Source organism: Callorhinus ursinus, unplaced genomic scaffold (assembly GCF_003265705.2).
Source record: "Callorhinus ursinus isolate GAN/ISIS: 27379988/994484 unplaced genomic scaffold, GSC_fseal_2.0 scaffold10, whole genome shotgun sequence".
Classification (NCBI taxonomy): Eukaryota; Metazoa; Chordata; class Mammalia; order Carnivora; family Otariidae; genus Callorhinus; species Callorhinus ursinus.
Window position 1 is genome coordinate 37247861 of NW_027397072.1, and position 27439 is coordinate 37275299.

At 42.4% G+C, this 27439-nt stretch overlaps 2 protein-coding genes and 1 pseudogene across 10 annotated transcripts in view; 2 read left to right on the plus strand and 1 right to left on the minus strand.

The window, feature by feature from the left end:
* Positions 1 to 877: 877 nt before the first annotated feature.
* LOC141373504 (putative speedy protein-like protein 3) lies at positions 878 to 6134 on the plus strand. 4 transcript variants are annotated; one of them, XM_073896847.1, is made up of 7 exons: positions 878 to 981; positions 2005 to 2122; positions 2308 to 2505; positions 4007 to 4065; positions 4397 to 4482; positions 4953 to 5127; positions 6028 to 6134. In XM_073896847.1, exons 2-7 carry the CDS (start codon positions 2080 to 2082, stop codon positions 6100 to 6102), a joined length of 636 nt encoding a protein of 211 aa, XP_073752948.1. In that variant the 5' UTR covers positions 878 to 981; positions 2005 to 2079; the 3' UTR covers positions 6103 to 6134. The 4 variants fall into 4 exon arrangements, with proteins under 4 accessions (XP_073752948.1, XP_073752950.1, XP_073752949.1 ...); XM_073896849.1 differs by lacking the exon at positions 6028 to 6134 and adding an exon at positions 5777 to 5994; XM_073896848.1 differs by lacking the exon at positions 6028 to 6134 and adding an exon at positions 5216 to 5486.
* Positions 6135 to 12956: 6822 nt separating this feature from the next.
* Positions 12957 to 27439, minus strand: part of ANAPC1 (anaphase promoting complex subunit 1) — a 91871-nt gene continuing 77388 nt past the window's right edge. For all 6 annotated transcript variants that reach the window (XM_025868187.2, XM_025868186.2, XM_073897383.1 and 3 more), the window contains 5 exons: positions 26775 to 26861; positions 25454 to 25549; positions 23143 to 23341; positions 17026 to 17160; positions 12957 to 13330 (listed from right to left, as the gene is read on the minus strand). In XM_025868187.2, coding sequence (XP_025723972.1) covers positions 13215 to 13330; positions 17026 to 17160; positions 23143 to 23341; positions 25454 to 25549; positions 26775 to 26861 — 633 coding nt within the window. In that variant the 3' untranslated portion in view covers positions 12957 to 13214. The remainder of the gene's footprint in view (positions 13331 to 17025; positions 17161 to 23142; positions 23342 to 25453; positions 25550 to 26774; positions 26862 to 27439) is intronic.
* On the plus strand, positions 18891 to 19329 carry LOC112821246 (protein S100-A10 pseudogene; annotated as a pseudogene).

The following is a 27439-nucleotide window of genomic DNA, read 5'->3' on the forward strand; positions in this document are numbered from 1 at the left end:
AAGGAATGAACTCTTGATTTATGCAACCAACTGAACGGTTCTCAAGGGAATTATGCTAAAAAAGCCAATCACGTAAGATTATACACTATCTGCTTCCATTTATATAATAAATTTGAAATAACAAAATTACAGAGACGGAGACAAAATTATTTGTTACCAGGAATTGGGGGGTGGGGGAATACTTTAAAAGACTAGCATGAGGGATCCTTGTAATGGAACTGCTCTAAATCTTGACTGTTGTGTCTCTTGATGGTGGTCACATGGGTGTACACATGTGAAAAACCTGCATAGAACTAAAGACACACATAAGCGAGTGCGTGTAAAACTGGTGATATCTGAATAAAGTCATTGGATTGTACCAATGTCAATTTCCCACTGTGATATTGTGCTTTAGTTATGTGAGTTTGTACTATTGGGGGAAATTTGGTGAAAGTTACATAGGATCTCTGTTTTATTTCTTACAACTGCATATAATCCTACAATTATCTCAAAATATAAAAGTTAAAAATTTTTAATCTTAATATGATCATAGCTAAACAGAAATAAGAAGACAGTAAAAATAAACTACATGAGTTACTTTTATTATGGATGAGGAATTAGTCAGCTTTTAAGTTTGTGTCTTTGATATGTGGATGTATTGCTTTCATCATTAATTGATTTGATTTAACACAGGATGAGTTTCAAAGTGGAGATAATGTTGGGATAAAAGGAGGTGAGCCCAGTACTCAGGCTGGGACACTAACTGCCCTCCCCTTGAGGCTCATCATCTTTTCCTTGAGGGCCTTTTATAGACCAAAGAGCAGTTCCTGGTGGAATGATGTGATGTCATCAGTGACTCGTGTCAAGGGCTCCAGAATCTTGGGAGCCATTTGATTCCAAAGACCTGGCTACGGTCAGTGTTCTTCTCACACTGTTCTGAGGCTGTGCTCTGGGTAAATGTGAGGGGCCTAGATCCCAAGACAGCCAGGAAGTCCACTCTGGGTAAGTGTCTCTCATTCCTGTCCTAGACTGAGTATGTAAGGCCACCCAGCTTGGCCTTCATAGAGGGGTGACTGAGGCACAACTCTTGTTGCGTCTGGCCATTCTCCCCTTGAGCACTGGTCAGACACAAGTCCTGATCCCAAATCTGAAGTGCTCTAGCCTTGGTCAAGGAACAAATCCTACGCAAGTTAAGTCACCATTTCCTCACCTGTAAATCATGTAAGTCATACATCTTAGCTCACAGATCATTACAAGGATTGAATGAGGTCATTCTTTATGCATTGATCAATACTGGAAGTTCAAAAGGCAACCAATAACTGTTAGCTATTATTGCCATTTTAATTATTATTAGGTTTCACAAGGAGCAGGTTAAGCAAACAGAAATGACCTGGTCAGAATCAGGTTGAGTCCCTTCCATTTTATTCGTACACGGAGAAGACAAGACAGGATCCCTCTGGGCTCCACATTAGCTGCCTCAGGGACAGCTCCAAGCCAACAGGACCAGCAAAGAAGAGTCAGAAGAAAAGGGTGTGCGTGGAAGGGAAGGCAGGTGTATGTGATCATTTGGCTTCTACCCACAGTCTCTGAATGACTGAAGTTGACAGAACACCATGGCTCCAACATTACTTCTCCTTCCTCCTCTCAGCTCTCATGTGTTTGGGTCTGCATGGGCAGGGGGAAGGGCTTTCAGGGTGAGACAGGGAGGTCACTATCCTGTGCACTTTTATGGCTATTAAAGACATCTATGACTAGAGAATTTTACATCTGTCTCTATAGAGGTATCCTCCAGGCAGAACAATCCATGAAAAAAGGCACAGGAGAGCAGCTCTTGTCTGGCAAAGAAAGGGAAATTATAATTCCTACCCTCTTTTATAGACAAGTGCAAAGGGGTGATGGTTATTCTTTTATCCCTCCAGATGTCACATGCAAAATTCTCAAGGTGAGTGGGAAAGGAAGAGCCTAGCATTTCTCAGGTGAGTCCTCCTGCCATGATGACACAGGGTCCTTCCTCTCTCCCTACAGCTCCATGGAATAGGAGCCCTCTGGCCTTCCAGTTCTGCCTCTTCAGAGGCTGTCCCTGAGCAGAGAGCCAGGAGAATGAAAGGCCGGAAGAGGAGGAGATCGATGGATGTCAAGGCAGGTATGTGTCCTCGCGTGGGCCTCAGCTTCCCTGCACAAAGTGTCAAGAACTGTTGAGTGACCACTTACCATCTTGTCTTCACAAGGCTGAGTCCAGGCCCAGTGTTCAGAGTGAGCTGCATGGCAAGGACTCCACTTCTCAGGTGGGTCACATCCACGGTGACTCAGCATCTTTTGTTTCTGCAGCTGCCCAGGAGAGCAGTGTCCCAGCCTCCAGCTCTACCACCTCAGAAGCTATCTCTGAGCTGAGGTCCTGGAAGAAGAGGGGACAGAAGAGGAACATATGGACAGTCAATCATGTTGAGGGAACAAAACTCAGGATGAACAAGAGGAGAAGACCCAGTTACCGTCCTGAAGACCAAGAAGCATTCTACCGACTTCTGGGTGTGTGCTCTCAGCGGATGGAGCATTCAGGGTCCTGCTGAGTGGGGATCATGTTGGAGGCAGTGGCTCTGGGATCATGCTCAAACCTCCCCCCGGGCTCTAAGCTATAAAGTGTCCGGGGGGCACGGACACAGAGCAACCCTGCTTCTGCTGGGGAGCTGGCAGGTTTTTCCTCTCTGAGACAAGTTCTTAGAGGGAGAGGGAGGAGGCTACAGTGGAGAGTGCTCAACAGTCAAGACATTTCAGAACAAACCAAGGGGTGCATCCTCTGCCCACTGGGATACATTCATGTATTCCCTCCGATTAAGATTTTAGAGATTAGTGATGAAAAGACAACCTAGATCTTGCTGTCTGTACATTCAAGGTGGGAGGAGACAAAAAACAAACCCATACAGAAATAAGCTGTTCTCAGCCAGTAACAAATGCAGAGAAGTAATGTTGTTCAAAGACAATGATGCCTGGAGACGGAACGTGAAGAAGGAGAGGGGAGCTCTATGAGATGGGATACTCCAAGGACTCTGTCTGAGAAGGGACCATCAGGACCAGAGGCAGGATTAAGTTGATAGTTCTGGGGACAACACTGATCATGTTGTCCAGTACAGCATTCATTAGCCACATGTAGCTATTAAAACCTGATTTAACTCATTTAAAATTAAATTTAAAAATTCAGTTTCTCAGTCTCATGAGCCACATTTAAGTGCGCAGTAGCCACTCATGGCTAATGGCTCCCATAGTGAACAGTGCAGATCTAGAACACTTTCATCATCACAGAGAGTTCTATTGCAGAGAGCCAGACTGACTGGAGAAGGGTCAAGGAGAATGAAATAACCCTTGACTCCTCCATCCTCCCTGTTGTGCAAGTGTCATTGTCCCAGTCAAGGAGCAAGGGAAAGACAGCACCCACATTCTCAGGTCTCCCCTGGAAAATGGTACCTCCAGGGGACAACTCTAATCCCAGAGTTGGGATTGGGGGTGGGGGGCACAGGTCATTATCTGCAGGAAGCGAGGGGATTCGGGAGAAAGAGAGCAGGCCTCCCAGCAACCCCCGGGGCTGCGAACTGACCGCCACAGGCTCAGGGTGCTCAGTTAATGGGAGGCAGCAGGAAGCTTTGCCCGGCCCCAGCATGATAAAGTGACAAGGACAAATGCAGTGTCATAGAGACAGAGACCCATGGCCACATCCAAGCTCTGGCTTGAGGCAAATGTGTTAAGCATTGAGAGCCAGGTCACATCTCTGTGATCACGCCCATCACGTGGAAGTTTACAATAGCGAAATCCAAGCCCCACAGATGAAACTCACGACATATGCCTCTCTGGAAGGAGTGGCCATTGTCACAAATATTAAGACTCACAACCCTCCTGGCAGAAGGGACGCTGCCTCCACTTCCGGGAGACAAAGGAACTTGAGGGAGGCTCTGGTTTTCCTCCTTCCCTCTGGAATGTCCCACAGCCCCCAGAAGGGCTGCTCCAAGGCCCTCCTCACTTCTCCCTTCCTTTGCAGAGGATCCCGCGATCCAGAGCTTCTTGGAAGCTGATATTTTCCTCAAAGTATCCGATAAGGTATCTGCAGCACCAAAATGATGAGGGCCCGAAGGGTCCACAGTCACCACCCCATGGGGGCAGGAACAGAGAACCAGATTTCTGGCCAGGTGGGAGAAGCCCTAGAGAGACCTGCTCTCAGTGTCAGAAGACACACCGCCCGTGGCCTGCCCTGCCCATGGGCATCTTCTCCTGGCTTCCCATCCGTTCCTCTCCACTTGTCAAAGGGCCTCAGCACAGCCCACCCTGAGGGGTTCCCATCATGGCCGTTGGATGGGGCAGGACCCGTGGCCCGTGCGGGACACTCTCACCCCCTCTAGTGACCCCTCACCTGCCTTCCGTGCCCACACAGTACCTGCTTTCCATGGTGGTGGAGTACTTCGGCCGTGTTGGGCTGCCTGGACACCTGTACAACAGGATCCACTTCTTCCTGGCCCTGTGAGTTCCTCCTTGGGGACTGCTCTCAATTCTGCCCAAACCGCCCCATCCCACAGCCTCACCACCCCATCAGGATGGCTTGGCCATGCCTATGAGCCAGACGGTCTCAAGTAGTTCCTCTTGGCCACAGAGCAGATAAGGCCTTCAGGGGTCACACAGTCATGGGGGAGGGGAAGGCAATGAGTAAGTTCCTAAGATCATGAAAGTAGCCAAGAAACATCACTTGCTGCTCAGAGACTGAGTGACCGGAGGGAGGAAGCCCCAGGGAAATGGAGGGCAGCCAGAACCTTGGCCTGGGCCAAGCACAGCATGGGCCCCACAGGCTTGGTCCTGAGGACGGTCCTGCTGTCCCTCTGGAGCCAGGCTCCCTACAGATAGGGCTTCCCCAACCCTCCTTCCTGGATAGACTGCCCTGGGCACTGGGTCCTCCAGTGTGACCTCTGCAAGCTTCCCCTCTTTTCCCACGGCAGCTACATCGCCTCCGACATGGAGGAGGACAACCCCACGTCCAAACGGAGCATCTTCCAGTTCCTGCTGGGCCGGGAGCACTGGCCAGACCTCTACAAGGAGTTCCTGAAGTTGAAGGTGGAGTTCTTCCATGCAATGGGGCACCGAGCCTGGGTCACCCTGGAGTTGTGTGAGGAGGTCTGTTGGGGACGAGGACCAGAGGGAGCACCCGAGTGGTAGGGCTGGGCCCTTCCTCCAGGTGCTTACGTTGCTGTTTCCCTTTCAGATCCAGGCCCAGAACCCACATCACTGGGTCTGGAGTCGGGTGCGCCAGTGTGCCCCCTAGGTTCCCAGGGAACAGAGCGGGGGCTGCAGGTGGTCCAGGTGCATGCGGGTGCTCTCGGGCTCGGCAGGGTCGGACATCCCCACCCTCTGTGCCCCTGCAGTCACCTCCTGGGCTGGTGGGCATGAAGGGGAAGCAGTACAGCATCCCTCCGTGCATACAAGCATAGTAAGGGTTCTGAGAACTCCCATGATAAAGAACGTAATTACCTGTGTTTATATCAAAACTCTCCAAATGAATTTGACTGTGGAATCATGAATGCAATACCAGATCCCCAATTTGCATATCAAAAAAATTTTTTATGAACTCTTGGAAATGCTGATTTAAGTAATGAAAACCTCTGTAGGGTTTTGATCTGAGTTGAAAATTTTAAGCAAATAAATGGAAGACACTGAAGTCACCCTTAGTGGAAAGGGGGCTGTTAGCCTGGTGGCTCTTGGGAGGAAAGAGAGATTAATTCCAACATGTCATCAAAAGTGGTATGTGATTTGCTCCCACACGAAGCAAGCTTAGGAGCTGGGTCCCTGAAGGATGTGTCAGTCTCGTCTTGTCACGGACAAGGAGCTCCTCGGGTTTCTGGTCTCTGCAAAAATCAGAGTGCTGGGGCAAAAAGGGCCACAAACACCTGGAGAACTGTGAAAAAGCACATAATAGATGACACACTTATAGAAAACGAATGCTTGACCAGCATCACACTCTTTAGAATATGTTTTCTTTCGTTTAAATTTGGTTGCTATATTTGGGTTTACTTGAAGTTGGGGGAGATCGTTGGTGAAACGCAGAAGAAACCCTTTGCCTGGGGAGACAGCTATACCAGAATAATCTTGTGAACTGAGCCACCCCCGCCTCTTTGCAGGCTGTGACAGAGCCTCTTCTGACCCTAGGAAAAAGAAGGTCAAGTGTGCTCTGTGATAAACCAAGTTTGGGATAAAGTTTAACTCATCCACAGGGGGCTTCTTATTTGAGGACAAACAACAACTATATATGCCAGAATCTCAAATTCCAAAGAAAACTGCATTTATCGCCACAATAAAAACAGAGACGAATAGTGGCTACAGGGGCCGCTCTTGGATCTGGCCACTTATACAAGCAATGAGGGCGGCAGCTGACTTTGCCCGGGCTCCTTTCCAACACACACACCTGTGCTGAGGCACTGAGAACTTCCTCACTTGGGAGTTTGCCTTCTGCTCTGATTTCGCTTTCTTTCCTCATAGCTCCCGCCCATCCCCTGCCTCTCCCTGCCCCGACACCAAGCTGCTGCCTCCTTCGCAGGCTCCAGGAGCCACAGAGGGACAGTACTGGGCCTCCAGTTTTCCTCAGACCTGCAGGAAGGAGGGTGCAGGGACAGCCAGGACCATGGCAGCCTGAATAGCACAATGGCTCCCCAACCTTCCAGTGGGTGTCGGCCAGCAAAGGTCCTAACCCCTGAATAGCCTGGAAGGGTGTAGTAGTAACATGGAGGGGGACCAAAAGAGCCGAGAGACCAGAGCAGCAGTCTCTGTGGAGGCAGAGGGAGAGGGGACAGAAAGTCTGGGAAGAGGCCTGGATCACTGAGGAGGAGGAACTCGAAGGAAGAGGCCAAAGAAACAGCTAGAAGATGGTGAGGAAAAGAGGAGGAGACAGGAAGGGGAGAAACACATGAGAGAGGGGACACAGGATGTGGCCAGCCCATTCGAGGCAATTAGCATCTTGGGGACAGTTGTCCTTGGAGCCTTTCCTGACACTCCGCTCGAAGTGAATGAAGAGATGGGGGGGAATTCCAGCCAGCAGACTGGCGGGAGGCACGGAGCTCACTGATGTGTGGATCTAAGGCTGAAACAAGAGTGGGAACAAAAGGGGGGAATCCTATGCCATGATAGGCTCCGACATCATAGAAATAACCCAACTTTCAAAATGAGAGAAGAAGGGAGGGAAGAAGGGAGGAGGTCATGAATGGATGGCTAGGGACAGGTGGGGAGGTCCAGAGTGCCAGCTAGGCCAGAAACAAGGCAGTGGAAGCTGAGGTTAAATAAAAAAAAAAAAAAAGGGACTGGAAGAGTCCTGTGAGGGTATTAGTGTTAAATGTATGCAGAAGAACACAAGCCATCCTGAATGCCAAATAAATGAATATGATAAATTTTAAGAGAGCAAAGAAAACATCAAATACATGGTAAATATAAGAAATAGAGTAGAAATACAATATAGAAACAATATAAAAAATGAGATTCAACTGAGATCAGTCATATTATTTGTAGTCATAAATCTGAACTCACTACTAAAAGATTCTCAGACTGATTCGCAAAGCAAAACCCAGCTCTGTGTGAGACTATCCTTAAATCATTCAGAGGTGCTAACAATAAGGTGAGGGCTCGGGGTACACCATGCAAATGCCCTCAAATGAGAGTAGGGATTGTGATCTTGATACCAAGGGAAGGAACATTCAGATGCAAAACCCTTCAGAGACTAGGAAGGACACGTGGGATGGGGTTGAGGGGCAGGATCTGGGGTAAGTGCCCAGTGTTACAGGCAATTCCACAGGCCTGGGCTTGTCCACTGCAGCTCGATTTGCTCAGTGATGCTCAAAGATTTTACAGCTCTCTCGACGGATGGAGGGATATACAGATATATTGATATATAGATTTGTATACCTATTCTAGATAGGAAATCTAATTAGTGGGCAATAACTGCAGTTACCAGACAGAAACTGTCTAGCTCTTCACCACTTTTTTCCCATGGAAATGCCTGATTTGCCACAAAACTGCTTGTAACTCCAAGGTTCCCAGGAAACTCACAGTCAAGCATGGACAGAATATCCAGTCTTGTAAAAGGCTGACTCCTTTCAAGAAGCACTACACCCTGTCTATCCCATGAGGGCTTAACATTTTCTTCTTGAGTCCTCTGGAACTTTCCAGTTGCAAATAATCACAGTACTCACTGTCTGTGACATCTAGTCCTTGCAGCCCCAGAAGGCCAAGAAATAGGCTACGAGGTTGTTTCTCTCCTCACTCAGGCATCTAGTGACCCAGTTCCAGGAAGTTTGGCATAATACACGGCCAACCCACATCGTTCCAGTTACTTAGCAATAAAGACCATGAATTCTTCCTTTAGTCAATGAGTCCTCTCAGTGTGTTACGGAGAAACCCAAGGCCACTCAGAGGGGGTCACTGCCACTGTGCCCTGAGGCTGGTACCATCCAGATGAGTTGGCGCATGGATTACAGGATTGTCACAAAATCTTGGAGTGTCAGAGCACACCTGAGGGTTTGATCATGGAAAAGGAAAGTGAAGAGCACTGGGAGCTCAAGAGATAGCCAAGGGGCTGGAAATTCTATGAGCAAAATCAGGGGAGACCAAGTGGTGGTGAGTGGTTTTTACGGGACTTGGGGATGGGGCTGAGTTCACACTTGGGTCATTGTGTCCCACTTAACAGCACAGGGTTTGCTCAGGAACCCAAGTAGAAAGGGTGTTGATGAAGCAAAGTAGATGGAAATGTTTAGGGAGCAGAGGACTGAGAAGCCCCTGCAACACTACAGAATCCAGGGGTGGGGGAGCACCTGTCACAGCTGGTGGTAGCTTCCCAGGTGTGCACCAACTGCCCTCCTGCCGGCCCGTGACCAGTGAAGGAGAGCAATGGCCTGGCTGCCTCTTCCACCTCCAGGCCTCCCCTGGGCATCTCTCACTGGCTCCTCCCAGTGGCACACTCTTACCTGGCCCCACATGGGAAACAGGTGAGCAAAGAGAGGAGGAGGTGCTGAAGATACTGAGTTGACATCTGGCCCAGGCAGAGGGCACAGTGAGATGAGCCAAATGAAAATTAACTAGAGAAGCAGAGAGGGAGTTTGGAGCAAGATGACACAAGACAGCACCCACACCACCCTCTGGGGTTTTGCAGAAATTTCATCAAGTGGGGGTTGGTGCTCATTTCATCTAGATCTTACCAGGCAGAAAGACTGCAGCTAGGGATGCTAATTACAACAGATTTGCTAATGATTCTTCGATTGTTGAAGAGCTGTGTACATTTACCCACATTTCCAGTTGATGAGACTATCTTCTTAATCTCTGGAATGGTACACAGTAAGCAAACAAAAGTCTTGATTAAATGAAAAATAGGCACAAATATGGACTCAAGACAAATGAAAGAACACGAGTGGCACTAACTAGCTTCCAAACACTGTCCCTGTGATAAACCCCCCCAGTGACATGATTACCCAGATCATGATCTAGTACATCTGGGTTCTGGAAGCCCATGGACTACAGCTCCCCAAGGCAGCATACCTAAATGTAAGACCAGAGATGGATCCATTAACTACAGAGACAAGGCAACAGATTTCACACCTAAGTATTGGAGTAAAAGCAGTGGAAATTATGAACATGCAGTTATTTATAGATTTTCACTGATTTTATTGAACCTAGTATAAATTTTTTTTCTAAATTTCCTATTTCATTTTATAATGTACCACAGAATAGGAAGAAATATTTTCAACTAAGAGACATTTTAAGATGGTTGTTACATGACCAACAAAGCAGCACACAGACTAACCCAATCTAATTCCAAGAAATTACACAGACGTCTGTTTTTCTAAAGATGCACAGAGAAGGGAAGGGTCCACAAACTGGAGCAACGTCCTTCTAATTTATGCTGATCTGCCTCTTAGATCTACTGCCCTAAGAGAGGCAATAATGAGCCAGATTCGGGGGTTAGAAGCAGTATGGTCTGAAAGCCCAGGCTCTTTAGGGGTTGTGACGGGAGCAGAGCAGCCTTGGGCCAGCCACCTCCCTCCCTGAGCCTCAGGGGGCTCAGCTGTAGAAGGAGGGGCAGACAGATCATCCAGTGCTGATCTTTTATGCAGCTGCTTGAAGACAGAAGGTCCTGCCATCTGGGTAACCCTTACTTCCCATCCCAGCCTCCCTTTCATTCAAGGACAGAACATGGAGCAAAGCAAGAGGATGGCCAACAGGCAAGTCCATCCTTACCCACAGGCAAGAATTAAGGATATGGTTTTAGGGGCTCTTCTTTCAATTTAGCAAAAAAGACTTTCCCACAGCTTGTGACTAATGAGAAGCAAGCAATGTATTTCAGAGTGGGGGAAACCTGGCTGGCCCTGGGAAGCAGGAAAAGCCAGTCACCTGGGAACCTTTGTAAACCACATAGGTATCTGCAGGGTGGCTGCTAAATGCTAACAGAGGCCTCCATCCTGGGTACACCCTCTTAGGAGCTGCCCCCCCAACCTCCCCTCTGCTTCCTTCCACTGCTGGTTAAACACTGCAGACACTGGGGGGTACAGAGGTGACCAAATCCTGTCCCCTTCCCCATAGCTGAATTGGAGAGATCTTCATACAACTAGGCATTTTCTACAAAATGTGGTATGAGGATGGAGGAACCCAGAAGACGAGCTCCCAACCCTATATACAAGAGGCATATTAGTCTGTGTGCTGCCAACTAAGTCTTCCTGGTTTGGATCTCAAATTGGTCCATGGCCTTCCAGCTTCACTCAGCTCCCAGCATCCTCTCCTGACTTTGGTCTACTCCTGTCCTCAGACTGGGCTTTGACATGGCTTTCCTCAGAATCCATGTCACACACACAGTCCACACACAAATCTATTCCTCTGGCAATTCCTGCCTTGGCTCCACATGCTCTGGCTTCTACTCAGAATCCTGGCTCCCAAACTCTGGCCTGTGCCCAGCAGGCACACTGGCCTCCCACCAAAGTGGGTCTCTACACTGATCATCAAGCTGAGCAACGAGAGGCCCCCTCCTCCTTGCTTCCTCTGGGCTGTCAGAAGCTCTCTGAGCTGGGATCACCATAAGCTATGAAGTCAGCTGGTTTCTAGACAAAGGGTAAGAAAAGTGGCCTTAAGATCAGGCACCACTGAGAGAAGCTCTGTAGGGCTTAACCCAATGGTCACTCCTGCTAGGGTCTGGCATCCATGCCTCAGAGCTGCCCACAATTTCAGGCCTTCACCTCTTCACAGGACATCTTACTCAAGGGAGGGGCACAGATATCAGCCCCCCTCCCCTCAGGGAGACAATAATCTCTCTGAGTATGCATGTGTGTAACTACTATTTAATTATGTCCATCCATGGAAGCACTTATAGCCGTGTAAGTAGAAAAGATGAACGTGGGGAATTATGAGTAAGTTAGGAACCATACTGTGGCAGACATGAAGTAACTAGTACTCACCAGCGTCTGGTTCTCCTCCCCTTCTTGGACACATGGAAGAGTAGTCACACGAGGTGGATGTTTGACTTCCTGCCAATAGGCTGTAACTGGAAGTGAAAGCCACTTCTGGGCCAAAACCCTTAGGAGCCGGACGCACTTCTCCAGATCTTCCCTTGTCTTAACTTTGAGGAGCTGAAATATTCTGGATTGTGAGAGGTACTCTCCAAATTTTTTGAAAACCCATAAATAGCTAGAATTCATTTCTTTGATGATCCTATTCATGTCTATTCAAAAGACTGCCCAGAATACCCTTTGCTCCCTGTCACCTAACCATTAGGTCCAAACTATAAAGACAATGCTATTTCCAGACCATCCACAATCTTTTATTCTGCTCTTTCTCTTAGAAAGCCTGATTTTTGCTTTTGTTGACAACATTCTAATGACTGTTCTCCCTCATATATGAGAATACATAGTGTGCAAGTAATGGTCTCTTAAGTCCTCCTTCAGAGAAAAGAATACAAATTATAAACAACTGAGACTGAAGATAGCAACAGTTGCCCAGATACTGAGTTCTTTAAATCTTGATTTGAATGGAATTTTTGTAATCTACTGTTTTAATTTTTTTTAGTTTTAATGATAAGAAAAACTAGCTAAGTGTGAAAGGGAAGCACATTTTGCCCTCCCAGGCACCCACACCTTGCCTTTGCTGTACATGCAGGAGCAAGTCCCTGGGGCAGGCATGCAGATGGAACACAGTCTAGAGAGAACCCACCGCCTCTAGAGGCGCGCCCTCCTCCCTGCCCCCCTTCCCCTCCGCAGAAGCAAATGTCACATGGGTTTTTGCCAAAATCTCAATGGAAACATTTCTATTTGCTTTGATTTTTACCTTTCAAGCTAAACAGCAAAATTCAGGATGTGGACATGTGAACTCACTGAATGGATCTTGCCGTTTCTAGCAGTTTAGGGTCCCACTGGCCATTCAGGAAGCACAGGGCTCATGTCAGGATCAGGACAGGAGGGAGTTTACTTCTTCCTATACGGGAAACCTGAAGCTGGAGGCACCTCTATGTGAGTATCTTTCATCATTACTTAGTCTACAAACTCTTGATACAGATATACATTTTCTAAATCTTGGGTGGAAATGGACCATCATTTATTTTTAAATGCAGTTTTTGAGGACCTCTTGATAGTGGAAATTGCATATTTCTCTACTTAGAGCAGGCTTCACGTTGAGCAATTCTTCATTAAGGTGTAACTGTCCTCCTGTTGAAGGTGACTGCTCATACTATGAGGATGCCTGGCACTGTCACAGAAAGTACACACTAATTTTAGGCAGGAAAACTGTGACATCTTAGAGGAGATGCTAAAAGTCATTTTCTTGCTGCAGAAAGTAAAACTTAATGACAGAGCTTCTTTAAAAACCTTGCAGATTTGAACATAGTCACTTCATCTGAATCACCATAGTTGAAAGACTAAAAATGAATATCCACCCCAGCCCCCATTACTCTATTCTCTGAAATCCCAAACTAAAATAATCATCAAGAGTTGTGAAAACAAACCAAAAAACTTTATTTACAAAAGTAAATTTTAACTCACTTCTATATATCATATAATGTTAATGCTGACAGCAACAGAGCCTCTGGAGTATTTAAAACACTTGGATTTTAAAATACATTGATGTTTGTGCAGCTCATTTCCCCCTAGTTATATTATAAAACTTAGAAATGTTTCTTTAGCTTTGTTGTTGTGTCATTGTTTTTGTACAGAAGTCACGTTTCAGGGTAGGTTTACCACCAGAGCTGATCACATAACCATTGGCTGTGGACTTCCAAGAAGCAAAGGAGCCAATCTTAGCAAAGCTCGCACTGGCATTTTCAGCTGTTTAAATTTGAAGAGTAGTTCAGCAAAGCTTGTGCTCCCTAAAGAAATGGAAATGGGGGGGTGGGTTAGAGTCACACTTCTAAATAAATTCAGCTGTACACCCCTTTCAAGGAAGCTTCAGACACACAATCACATTTAAAGCTGACGTTCTTCCCTTTGAAAACAATTCCCCAAAGATAATATTTAAATTAGGAATTTCCCAAATGCACTGTAAAAAATAATTTGATATAAAAATGTAAATGTATCCATTTTGTACTTCAGACAGTAACCTATAACTACATCTGAAACCATTAATATTTAATTACATATTACTTAAATATAATTAATAAATGTGCCTATCTGCTTTCAACTACCATAATCTATATACTCCAGTACATATCTAAAAAAAGAACACAGGCTTAAAATGAGTAACACAGAAGTTAATCTAATGCCTCAACCTCTAAGAAGCAAAGGTTCTCAACGGTGGTCCCAAAGAGATTCCAACATAATTATGTGGAGTACAGCCTGGACATCTGGAGGTCTGAAGGCTGCTCAGGTGATTCTGATACACAGTCAAGGTCAAGAACCACTGCTCTAAAGAAATAGGAAGTATATAACCTGAAAATCCTATTAAGCATCATCTTCCTTTTTGCCTCCATCCCACCACATACAATTGTAAACTACTCCTCTTTTAACTGTCTTAATGTCCTCATCTGCTAATTCAAACATCTGTGTCAATTCCAGGTCCGTTGTAATTATTTTTCATCGCATTATAGGTCCTATTTTCCTGTTTATTTGTATACCAGATATTGTGAATTTTACCTTGTTGGGTGCTGGATAGTTCTGTATTTCTATATTCTTGGGCTTTGTTTTAGAATTACATTTCTTGAAAAACAGTTTGATCCTTTCGTGCCATGCTTTTAAGAGTTGCTAGGTGGGACCAGAATACACTCAGGTCTATTTAGTCTACAGCTAAATATTTCCCATTACTACAGCAAGACCATTCTGAGTATCTGTGGCCCCCTAAATTATGAAGTTGTGGGAACAGGCACTATTCCTGAACCTGTATAAGCAATTAGTAATGTGTCCTCTAACCCATGTAGACAGTTCTCCCCCCAACCTCAAATAGTTTCTTCACATGCATGTGCTGACCAGTAAGTACTCTTCTGATAGTTGAGGGGGACCTTCTGCAGATGTCTGACATTCTCTCTTTGTGTAGCTCTCCCCTCTCTGGCATTTAATCTTGTAAACTCTTAGCTACTCTGGCCTCCCTGTACTCTCAGCAACATCACCTCAACTCACGGAGTCTCCCAGGCTCCACCTCAGTTCTTGCTTCCTCCCCACAGTCTGGGACCTCTCAAGGTTATAAGCTGGGGCAATCATAGGGCTTATTACATTGTTCTTCATCTCTCCGGGATCACTGTTCTTCATTACCTAATATACACTGTGTTAAAAGCCACTGCTTCATATGCATTCTCCAGTCTTTTTGGTTCCAGGCAGAACAGTAAATAAGATCGCTGTTACCCCATCCTGGCTGGAAATGGAAGTCTATGCTTGAAAATTGTTTCCTCTTCTAATTTTAGTAGTTTGACTATTATGTGACTATATGTGGTTTTCATCATATTTATCCTGCTTAGGGTTCACTGTAAGTTGATGTCCATCTCCATTTTTCAAAATTCTTAACCTTAGTCTCTTCACACATTGCTTCTACCTCATTTTCTCTCTCCTCTTATTCTGATTCTCAACTATGTGCATGTTTGACTTTTTCACCATGTTCCACCATTTTCCTTATCTGTATTTTCAATCCATCTTCTCTCTGTGCTTAATTTGTTTACTTTCTACACACCAGCCTTCTGGTTCATTTACCTGCTATGTCTGATATGCTACTTAATCCATACACTGAATTCTTAATTTCAATTATATTTTTCAATCCTAGAATTTCATTTAACTCTTACTGATTCCAGATTTCTGGTGAAATTCTCTATCTTTTCATCTATTTTCTTGGAAATATTAGTTATTTTTTTATTTTTTTAAAAGATTTTATTTATTTGACAGAGAGAGACACAGCTAGAGAGGGAACACAAGCAGGGGGAGTGGGAGAGGGAGAAGCAGACTTCCTGTGGAGCAGGGAGCCCAATGTGGGGCTCAATCCCAGGACCCTGGGATCACGACCTGAGCCGAAGGCAGATGCTTAACCACTGAGCCACCCAGGCACGCCAGTTACAGTTATTTTAAATCCAAATCTAGTAACTATAATATCTAAATCACATATAAGTCAGTTTCTGTTACCTTTTTTCTTGTTATGTCTTGTAATTTTTTATTCAACACTAGATACTGTGTATTAAAAAGTATAAAGGTTCAGGATGTATTTTGTTCCTCCCAAGAAGGTTATGGTTTCTTCTATAAGACAGGCAGAATGCAAACCGATCTCCTCTGTTCTGCTTGAGGTTAACTTTAGGTCTTGTCCATTTCACTTTTTACCTTTACTCTTAGGGCCTGGTCCTGCTGTGGTTTCATCATAATGGCTGGGATGCTTATCAGAGCCACTTCACACCTTGGCAGCCCTGGAACGCTACCCTTTGTCTCCCTGGCCCTATGTTATTGCTGAAATCTTTGCTCACATTTTTAGTCTCCTGGCTTCTGCTAGATTTCCTGTGCACGTGTAAGATTTGGTATGTGTCTCAAGGAAAGAGTATGTCCAGGTTTTTGAGTTATTATTCTTATTATTCCCTCCTACCAGGGATTTAACTCAAGTTCTAGATTCTCAGGCAATCGTTAACCCAAACTCTGGCTACTCTGCCCAGCAGCACTGCTGCCTTTTGCTGGGACTCTACTTCTTGTGCTATGAACTGACAAATGCCTTTGGGAGAAAGCCAGAGTAAATATGGAGTTTCCTCATTATGCTTCCCTTCTCACGGGGATTGTGGCCCCTCAATCAAGTCTGGCCAGCATGGTTGCTACCAATTCCTTTAAATAGCTGTTTTATGTAGTTTGTCAAACTTTTATATTTGTTTTTGTGGGACAGTCAGTCCAATATAAGCAATTCCATCATGGCTATAACTAGACGTCTCTAGATAGTGCATTTTTATCTGAGGTCAAAACACCAATAAACTAGTAATGTTATTAAATTTTAAATGATTAAATGGAGCAATCTTTGCTCTTCTTAAAAACAATTTTTGAATCCTCAATTAGTAAGCCGAAATTTGAAAGTGATAATAAAGGTGCTCTGAATTAATTATATTTTATGATTCAGGTTACTGGGCAAACTCCATATCTGATTGCATATTCTGAAAAATATAGTGAGGTGATAATATTTTAAACTCTGTATTATAAAAACTTTCAAATTCATATAAAATCAGGTACCTGGTCATTTTAAAGCTTTATAATATTAGAAATTAAGATTATGTGATTAAAAAGAAACATCCAAACTAAAACCCCAGAAAATAAAGAAAAATAAAAATAACTTTAGTAAAAATTAAGAAAGAAAAATAACATAACCATTTAATTTATTTATTAGTATAATAAGGCACTCTGAAGAAGAATCCATCCTTTTCTAAATGTAAATAAAAGTTTATGCATGTATAAAGTTCAAATCGTCTTTTTAGAAAAAGTTCTCAACAATACACCCAAACATGAATGAAGACCAAAACTTAAGTAGAGAAAATAACTCACCAGAAATGCCTCCAACCAAGAAACTTAAAAAATAAGTGAGTCAATAATAAAGGTACTGAAAAGGATTTAGATCTGCAATTACCTTCTAGTCCTATAGATGGCAGGTGCCATGGAGCTGGTACTGAGTGGTAGACGAGGAAACAAGCCAGCATGCTCAGCTGAGATTCCTCAAAGGGCTGCCCACTGAGGTAGGCGTGCACACACATATCACCCCCAGCTGTGAGAGAACACAAATGGAACTGAAGCAATTTATTTTCTCATCCAGAACTCATTAAGTACTTACCATACACCAGACAGGTACTATGCTGGGCATTAGGGCTACAGTGGTAAGCCAGACAGAGTGCCTGTCACCACAGAGTGTGAAGTGTTGTGAGGGACAGAGACGTTACACAAATAACGACACAAACAAATGCATAATTAGAAATTGTGATGAGTGCTATAAAGGGGTAGTGGTCACTGAGGCTGTCTCTCCAAATACCCATTTTACGACCCTTCTTCCCTGCAGTATGTAACATTTGAGGGCACTGACTTCAGCTCCAGAACTGGATCCTGATTACTATTAGCCAGATTTTCTCAAACTTTAAGACGTGTCAGAATCACCTAAGAGAGCTGACTAAAACAGAGGAGTGGGCCCCATCCCCAGAGTTTTTTGGATGGGGTCAGAAAAATTACATTTCTAACAAGTTCTCAGGTGATGCTGCTGCTGCCCCAGAGACCACACTTTGAGAACCACTGTTCCAGGACAATCAAGGCAATCCCATTCTCAACACAGTGACTGGTTCAGAAACTGGCAGACCTATGCTATTCAGTAAGAGACATTCTCTGCCACAGGGACTGACTGAGGAATGTGCATGAGTTCCAATTCAAGCCAGAGACATGGGGAGATGTCTCTTTGCTAGAGGCTTCTAAGAAAGAAATTTCCTCACTATTACGGCAACACTCCTAGAAGCAACTCTATTCTTCCTCTGCAAAACGCTGAGCTTCAAGCAAGGAACAGCCATTTTATTACCATGAGAAAAAGCACTCTGAGGATAAAGCCATGGCACAGAGTATAAATAATGGAACCTCACAGAAATAGAGCTGAAGACACTAAAATAAGATGACCCTTAGACCACCTTACCTATTCCAATAATGTAAGCTTATATGTGGTCCTTATTGTTTAAGCCAGGTTGAGTTAGGCCCTCTATTACTTGTAGACAAAGGCATTTTGATACATAAAGAAAAGTTGAGGGAGAGGAAGGGGGAGGGGAAGGGGAAAAGATAGGAAGGGAGGGAGGCAGAAATAAATAAAAATGGCAGGGAAGTTGCCTGAAGTAGTGTGGTCTTAGAAGGCCTATGAGAAAGGGGCACTTAATTTGAGGCTGTAAGAATGAATATAAGTTGAGTAGACAGAGAATGAAAGAAAAAGGTTCTAGGGAGGGAAAGCAGCATATTTAACAGCCCCATGAGAGAAGGGAGAAGAGAAATTATAATTGATACCAAAAAAATACAATCATAAGAGACTACTATGAATAACTACACACCAACAAATGAGACCACCTAGAAGAAATGGATAAAGTTAAAGTCCTAGAAACATATGTCTTCTAAGACTGAAACATGAAGAAATAGAAAATCTGAATAGACTGATTACCAGTAAAGAGACTGAATTGGTAATCTAAAACCTCCCAATAAGCAAAGTCCAGGACCAGATGGCTTCACTGGTAAATTCTACCAAACACTAAAAAAAAATCCAACCTGTATCTATCTTTCTCAAATTCTTCCCAAAAACTGGAGAAGAGAATGCTTTCAAACTCATTTTACAAGCATTAACCTAACACCAAAACCAGACAAGGACACCACAAAAAAAGAAAATTACAAACAACAAAATATTAGCAAACTGAATTTAACAATACATCAAAAGGGGTCCCCACCGTACCTCTGGCCAAGGTTTCAAAAGACCTCACCAAAATGCTATCTCAAATGGAACATGCCATGGAAACCACGATGTTCATGTTCCAGAAGTTTGGTGGGGATAAAGGCTATTTACAAAAGGAGGACCTGAGAGTACTCATGGGAAAGCAGTTCCCTGGATAGCTGGAAAATCAAAAAGACCCTCTGGCTGTGGACAAAATAATGAAGAACCTGGATCTGGACCAGTGCCAAAATGGGAAAGTGGACTTCCAGAGGTTCTTTTCACTAATTGCTGGACTCACCATTGCATGTAATGAGTATTTTGTAGTATACATGAAGCAGAATAGAAAAAAGGAGGAGGCATTGAGCAACATTCCTGCCTGATGAGAGTTCTCCCAAAGGGTCTCTTACGGACTCTTAAGGGTCTCTTAAGGAATCTGCCCCACAGATCCGCCTGTATAAAGGACTGACTGAACAGATCAGGATCCTCAGAAAATGTACAAGTAAAATCTAACATTTGACAAGCAGAGAAAGAAAAGACAGTGAAAGCTAGATAAACTTTTGATTTTTATATTGCTTGCATCCTCTTGCCCTCAATAAATAAATTATTTTTTAGTTCCTCAAAACAGCAACAATAACAACAAAACACAATACTTTAAAAGGATCACACACACCACAACCAAGTGGGATTTATTCTAGGAATGCAAAGATGGTTTAACATCTGCAAATCAAAGTGATACAGCACAATAACAAAACAAAGGATAATTAAGCAATTATTAATAAACTAAGAGGAAATCATTATTGCCCTATTCCAAATGTAGAATATTCTCATTTATTTTGATTTTTCTATGTTACTTTAAAACCGTTCATCTTTAAAACATTTTAAACATTACATCTAATGATAATCAATAAACTACTTCAAATAAAAAAAACAAAGGCTAAAAATAACATGATCATCTTAATAGATACAGAAAAAGCATTTAATAAAATTTAACATCCATTTATGATAAAAACACTCAACAAAGTGGATATAGAAGAAATGTACCTCAACATAAGATAATAAAGGCCATATATGACAAAGCCATAGTTAATATCATACTCAACTATGAATAGCTAACAGCTTTTCTTCTAAGACAAAGATGCCCACTCTTGCCACTTTAATTCAACATAGAAGTCCTAGCCAAACAGTTGGTATCAGCATAAATGCACATACATCAATGGAACACAACAGAGAGCCCAGAAATAAACACATACATATAAGGTCAATTAATTTAGAACAAAGGAGTCAAAAATATACAATGGGGAAAGGATAGACTCTTCAATAAATGGGGATGGGAAAATTGGACAGACACATAAAGAATGAAACTGGACCATCTTACACTATATACAAAAATAACTCAAAATGGATTAACGACCTGTGAGACCTGAAACCATAAAACCCCGAGAAGAAAACAAAGGCAAGTAAAGATCCTTGACATCATTCTTTGGTGTTGAATTTTTGGAACTGACTCCCAAAACAAAGGCAACAAAAGCAAAATTAAACAAGTTGGACTACGTAAAAAGCTTCTGCACAGCAAAGGAAACCATCAACAAAATGAAAAAGCAACGTACTAAATTAAAAAACAATCTGTAAATCATATATTCAATAAGGGGTTAATACCCAAAATATGTAAAAAACTCAAACTCAGCAGAAAAAAAGATCCAATTAAAAAATGTGCAGGGAGGAGTGCCTGGGTAGCTCAGCTGGTTAAGCATCCAACTCTTGATTTTGGCTCAGGTCGTGACCTCAGGGTCAGGAGATCGAGGCCCATGTGGGGCTCCACACTCAGCAGGGAGTCTGCTTAAGAGTCTCTCTCTCTCCCTCTGCCCCTCCCCCTACTCACATGCTCTCTCTCTCTAAAATAAATCTTTTTTAAAAATGTGCAGGGAGGGGAACCTGGGTAGGCTCAATCAGTTAAGCGTCTGCCTTCAGCTCAGGTCATGATCTCTGGGTCCTGGGATTGAGCCCCATATCGGGCTCCCTGCTCTGCAGGGAGTCTGCTTCTCCCTCTGCCTGTTGCTCTCCCTCCTTGTGCTCTCTCTCTGTCAAATAATTAAATTAAAAAATCTTTTAAAAAAAAAGTGCAGGGAATCCAAATAGACATTTTTTTGAAAGAAAGCATAAAGATGTCCAACAGCCTCATGAAAGATGTTCACTATCACCAATTATCAGAGAAATGCAAATCAAAACCACAATGAAATATCACCTCACACTTGTTAGAATGGCTATTATCAAAAAGGCAGGAAATAACAAGTATCGGGAGAGAATGTGGAGAAAAGGGAATTGTCTTGCACTGTTGTTGGGAATGCAAACTGGTGCAGCTGCTAGGAAAAACAGTACGGAGGTTCCTCAAAAAATTAAAAATCGATCTACCATATAATCCAGCAATTTCACTGCTGGGTATTTATCCAAAGAAAACAAAAACACTAAACCAAAAAGATATTCAGTTAGTTGCATTATTTACCACAGCCAAAATACGGAACAACTTGTGTCCATCAACGGATGAATGGATAAAGATATGGTATATATACACAATGGAATACTGTACCATATAAACGAATGAAATCTTGCCATTTGCAATAACATGGATGGGCCTTGAGGGTATTATGCTAAGTGAGATAAGTCAGACAGAGAAAAACAAATACCATATGATTTCGTGTATATGTGGAACCTAAAATACAAAACTCACAGATACAGAGAACAGAGTGGTGGTTATCACAGCGGAAGGGGGCTAGAGGCAGATAAAAAGGGTGAAGGGAGTCAAATGTATGGTGATGGATGGTAACTGTAACTAGACTTACTATGGTGATCACTTTGCTATATATACAAATATCAAATTATGATGATGTACACATGAAACTAATATAATGCATTATATTAAAACCAATGCAAAATTGGAATCAATTTTACCTCAATTTAAAAGTGACGGTCCTTCACTAAAAAATAAATGCATATTTTTGGCAATCACAGCAGCAAGTCAAATTTGGTAGAGAGCAATGTTGTAAACTACCAAATGCCCTAAAGAGCAATAAGAAAAAAAGTAATTCAGGGCACTATTACAGAGACTGCTGTAGTCACTGCCCAAGTTTCATTACTGATATGAAACGTGCAAATCAGAGACTCTGCAAAGTTTTAAGGACATACTTCTTATCAACAGCAAAGGTCTGCCATAGGCAATCAAATGCTGAACTGAATATAAGCAAAATATCAAAACCTATGTAATAATTTGTATTTTTCCCAAAAAATGAGAAAATTGAAATTTTTATAGACATTTTAAAACTACATAATCTTTTGAATTCTAAGAGAAAATGACAGAACAATGTAGTTGTTAATCAAACACTAGGAGTTTGAAATTGCTGTTTTCCATGTATACCTCTCATAATCCGGTTTAATTTTTTTTCAGAAATTTATTCCCTAATATTACAGTAGATAGTTTTTACCTTAATCATATTCAAATGCAGGTTCTACTGACTACTAACAGCCTTAAAACATCAAGAATTATTACTACTGCTATTCCTAGGGTTAGTATTTACCCCAAACAGGTTGCTTTCAGGTATGTTTGAAGAAAACAAAAAGAGCAAGAAGTTCACTAAAACTCAATTTCAGACATACATCAAACATCAGACAGGTTTCCAAAAATCAAAAGTTCAGGTATGAACTGAAGAAAACAAAAAGAGCAAGAAGTTCACTAAAACTCAATTTCAGACATACATCAAACATCAGACAGGTTTCCAAAAATCAAAAGGCCCATCATTTGCTTCATGTGAGGCACAATTACTTCTACACTATTAGGAGTAACTTCACAATTCCCCTGCAATCACAAGTCTGTACTTCCAAGCCATAGTCACATGATGTCCCAGGTTCCCACTGACTGACTCACAGAGCTGGTAAAACAAACATTCACTCTAAGCACACATCAAGTTTTCAGTGTACACAGGGCAGAGGTACAAAAACTGGGAAGAAAACAGCCGTTGACCTCAGGGGAAGGAAAGGAAAAATAAAATAAGATGAAAATAGAGAGGGAGACACCATAAGAGATGCTTAACTCTAGGAAACATACTGAGGGTTCCTGGAGGGGAAGTGGGTGGGAGGATGGGGTAATTGGGTGATGGGCATCAAGGAGGGCACTTGATGTTATGAGCCCTGGGTGTTATATATAACTGATGAATCACTAAATTCTACCCCTCAGACTAATACACTATATGTTAACTAAACTGAATTTAAAGAAATAAAAAAATAAAAAAGCACTGGGCACAATGCTATTATTACCTTGTAGCCACTGGTCCAGAGTATTATCAATAGTGCATTTTACAACAGGGAGGAACTCAGAGTTCATAAAGAGCCCCCGCTTAGGGTGGTTCTGCAGCCGCTCCTGGTGGCTCCTGGAGCTGAAAAACTCTAACACCAACTTTATCTGCCAAAGTTCAGATGTCTCAGACATTTCTCTTCTTCCTAGTCTTCTCATAGCCTTGAAGAGACAAAAGGAACAACAGTCCACTTAATGAAAGGAAGAGTGAAATTGCTCTAATGGTCTCTTCCTCAGAGTTGTATAATAGAGGATTTTTAAAATATGGTTCATATATCAATAAAGAGCAGAGGGAATCCATTCCATGTTTTGATGTAGTCAGCCCCACAGAGGAACCCTCCACTAGGTGCAGATACATGTCCACTCTCTTCGATATGGTCCCCACATAAACAGCTTTTGCAACAAACGCAAATGAGCTCATTCTTGGCTCAATGCCTGAAAAATGAAGACCCACTAGGTCTACTGCCAGTCACCTCTGGGAAACCCAAGTGGAGTACAATGACATGGCCAGGGATCCCAGGGGTCAGAAGGCAAAACAATATTACTGATAATACTGCTCTTGGGACCCATCTGCAAAGTCACCATGGCTGCAACCAGCAGGGATGTCCTTTTGTAGACACCTGCCCATTTCAGTGAAGGGATAAAGATTCAGGCATAAAAAGGGAACACTTTCGGCCAACAAAAGAAAAACAACTCATTACTTGGCTGCTATAGAGGCCCTGTGAAAAGCAATGTCAGTGTGGACATCACATAATCATACTTTCCAATTAAAAAATGTGGATGGATACCAGACAATAATGCCATTCTGGGCCTATCTGGTTATATTAGAACTTGCCTTTTAATTAAGAATATTACTTAACATAATGTGATTTTCAGGTTTTGAGGAATTCTCCCCTGCTTAAATGTCATTTTCCTACTTTTCAATAGAGATTATTTTGCCATTAGGAATTACTTCCTTTGGCTTTAGACACTGAGTCCCACATGCTTATCTGTGAACTCATCATGTCACATTCACTTAAAGAATTGTTTAAAATCACAGACCTGGAACTCATCCCAGAAATTCTGAATCAGGAGATGATACAGAATGGGATTTGAAGATCTGTATTTTTAAGATTCCTCATATAAATTTAAGCCAAGTTAGAATACTACTGGCTTAGCTTAACTGCAATTTTGGGTCTGAAAGGTATGATACTACTAAAAAGTCATATTTTGTTTCTCAAATTCCTCATATCAGTGAGATCACATGATAATTGTCTTTCTCTGAAACAAGATGAAATCAGAGAGGGAAACAAACCATAAGAGACTCTAAATCTCAGGAAACAAACTAAGGGTTGCTGGAGTGGAGGGGGGTGGCCGGGTGATGGACATTGAAGAGGGTATGTGCTATGTTAAGCGCTGTGAATTGTGTAAGACTGATGAATCACAGACCTGTACCCCTGAAACAAATAATACATTATATGATAATTAAAAAAAAAAAGTCATATGTATTACTAATAACCTAAAGTGAATAAATTGGTCTGATCCTTTAGGGAAGCAGTTAAGCATCATTTTCTGCATTACCACTTTTAGGCTCTTTTAAAACAGCAATAACACGAGAGAAATTTAAAAAATGAACTCAGAGGGGAAGGAGGTGGGGCGATGGGATAGCCCAGTGATGGGTATTAATGACGGCACATGTTGTGATGAGCACTGGGTGTTATATGCAACTAATGAATCACTGAACACTACATCAAAAACTAGTGACGTACCATACAGTGGTAACTGAACATAATAATAAATGATAAAACATAATAAAAAAATTGAACTCCAGCTTCCAAATCACTATATACTAATAATATAACCTCTTGCAAGCTTAATCACAGGCATAATTTCACATTACTGCCATCACTAGGGCACTGTTTGTTCACTCACTGCTCATTTGCATTCCTTTTCCATGAAGAGGCTTTGTCAGGAAGGAGGCAAGAGACCACTGGAGGATGCTAGGGGACAAAGGGAGGGAATGTGCTCTTCCTCTGCTAGTCCAGGGAAGAGGAAAAAGGGGAGAATGGGAACCCTAGAGTAAGACAGTCCACCAGGGGGCATTCCTGTCATTATAAATTCAAGGCTTTTTTGTTATATATACAACTTTCAAGTTTTATAAGGTTTCCTTTTCTGAATTTCTAAAAGCGAATGAGAAACCAAAAATATGGACACACAGGGAACCTCACTGTTCAGTATGTTATTTAAAATACAAGTAGAAATGTCATCAGAATTGGACTGTTTTTTGAACCATACCTGATCCATTGCTATGTATGCAGGCAACATCTCTGGGGTCTCCTGAGTAACACATTCATACAGTACTGAAGAAAACAGATCCAGAATTTCCTGTTTCTGTGGAAAATTAGAAACTTTTTGTAGCACATCAATGTATTTTCCAAAATCAATTCCACATTGTATAGCAACTACTATGGCCCATTCTTAAGCTCTACAGTCAATAATATATAAGGTAAAATAGCTATCTCTTTATGAAATCAGTGAATGTAACACTAAACATCAATAAAATATAATAAAATTAAGTCCCAAGGGACAGTTATGGATATAAGTGCTGTGAGGAGAGGAAGGATCAGCTGGGGTAAAATGAGCAGACAGGACACCACAGAGATGTGCCTTGGGTTAGGCTGGCAAGAGCAAGATCCAGAAAGAAAACCCAGCATCTACAAAGATGCAGTACAAACACTGAGCAGAACAGGTATGGAGGAGACAGCACAACCAAATCCAGCTAGGCTTAAGGGCGGGGACGGACTTCATCAGAGACCTGCAGCCCTGAATGCATGCCCAGCCCTTACTAGCTGTGTGATCTTAGGCATGTGGTATCTGAGTGGCAGTTTCCTCATCTGTAAACCTGGAATGATAAAGTACCTACCCTCAGAGTCAGAATGCAAAAAGGAAATCAAATAAAATACTGAGCAAAATGTCTAAAAAACAGTCAAGATTCAGTAAGTTAAAGGGGTTACAATTGTCTCACTTAACCCTCAAAACAACAACATAAGGTAGGTTCTATCATAATCCTACTTCTAGAAACAAGGAAAATGCCTTTTGGAGAGCCTGAAAAATTTTGCTGGAGCTACACACACTTATAGGCAACAGGCCATCAATCCCAGATACCAAATTCCTACAGCCAAGCTTTGGATTAAATAAAAGATCTGCTGGGCACCCTCTGAATACTGAAGAGAACAACAGTTTTATGACCAATAGAAAAAAAGTTATAAAATGCAGAGGAAACAAATAATAAAATTATGTAAAAATAAGAGATAGTAAACACTGAAAATATCAATCAGTACAAGAATGCACATAAGAAAATATCACTTACTGAAATTAACATCTTAGAAATTTTAAGTTGTTTCTTCTATCAAGGTAGGGAGTTACTGAATATAATAGTTTTAGACTATGAAAAATCTGTATTTGCCAAGCGAAAATCATCCAATGTACCCGAGGCATGTCATCAACCTCAAAGATAGGTATGGATATTACAGGGTTTTTTGGTGGTGTCCACAGATATATATAAGAACAAATTGTAGTCTGGCAGCTGAGCAAAACATACAGGTATGATACATACCTGACCCATATTCACAGTTGGTTTACAGAAATATTCAGCAAATGACAGAAGTGCTGGATCAGAAGTGAATGCTGAAATTGTTTCTGGCTAAAAAAATAAACAAAAGCAACAAATATAAGTGAGATATTAGAAGTTATTTTCCTTACTGCTCAAATTGTAGTATATGCAGTTGTAAGAAATCTACCTCACTGTTTTCACACAATGTTCCCATAAAGCCCAAGGCTGTATAAACTTGCTAGAGCTTCACCAACCTGTTCTGCTGAGAAGTTACAGGACGCTTTTTGGCAAACATGAGCTACTGATTTATCAAAAGGCCAATAATAAATAGGTCTTGCTTACACAACTTGCCCCCAAATGGCTTTCACCTCTCCCTCATTAACTAACTGAAAAACAATTAAGAAACTAGAACTGTTACTGAAAAGGTAAGAAATAAAGACTACCACTCAAATAAGCCACTCCCTAAAAGGTAAATACTGTATGATTCCACTTATATCAGGATCCTAGAATAATCAAATTCAGAAACAGAAAGCAGAATGGTGGGCACCTGGGGCTGTGAGGAAGGAGGAACAGGAGTTGCTATTGAATGGGTACCGAGGTTCAGTTTTATAAGATCAAAGAGTCCTACAGATGGATGGTGGTGATGACTGCACAATATAAATGGACTT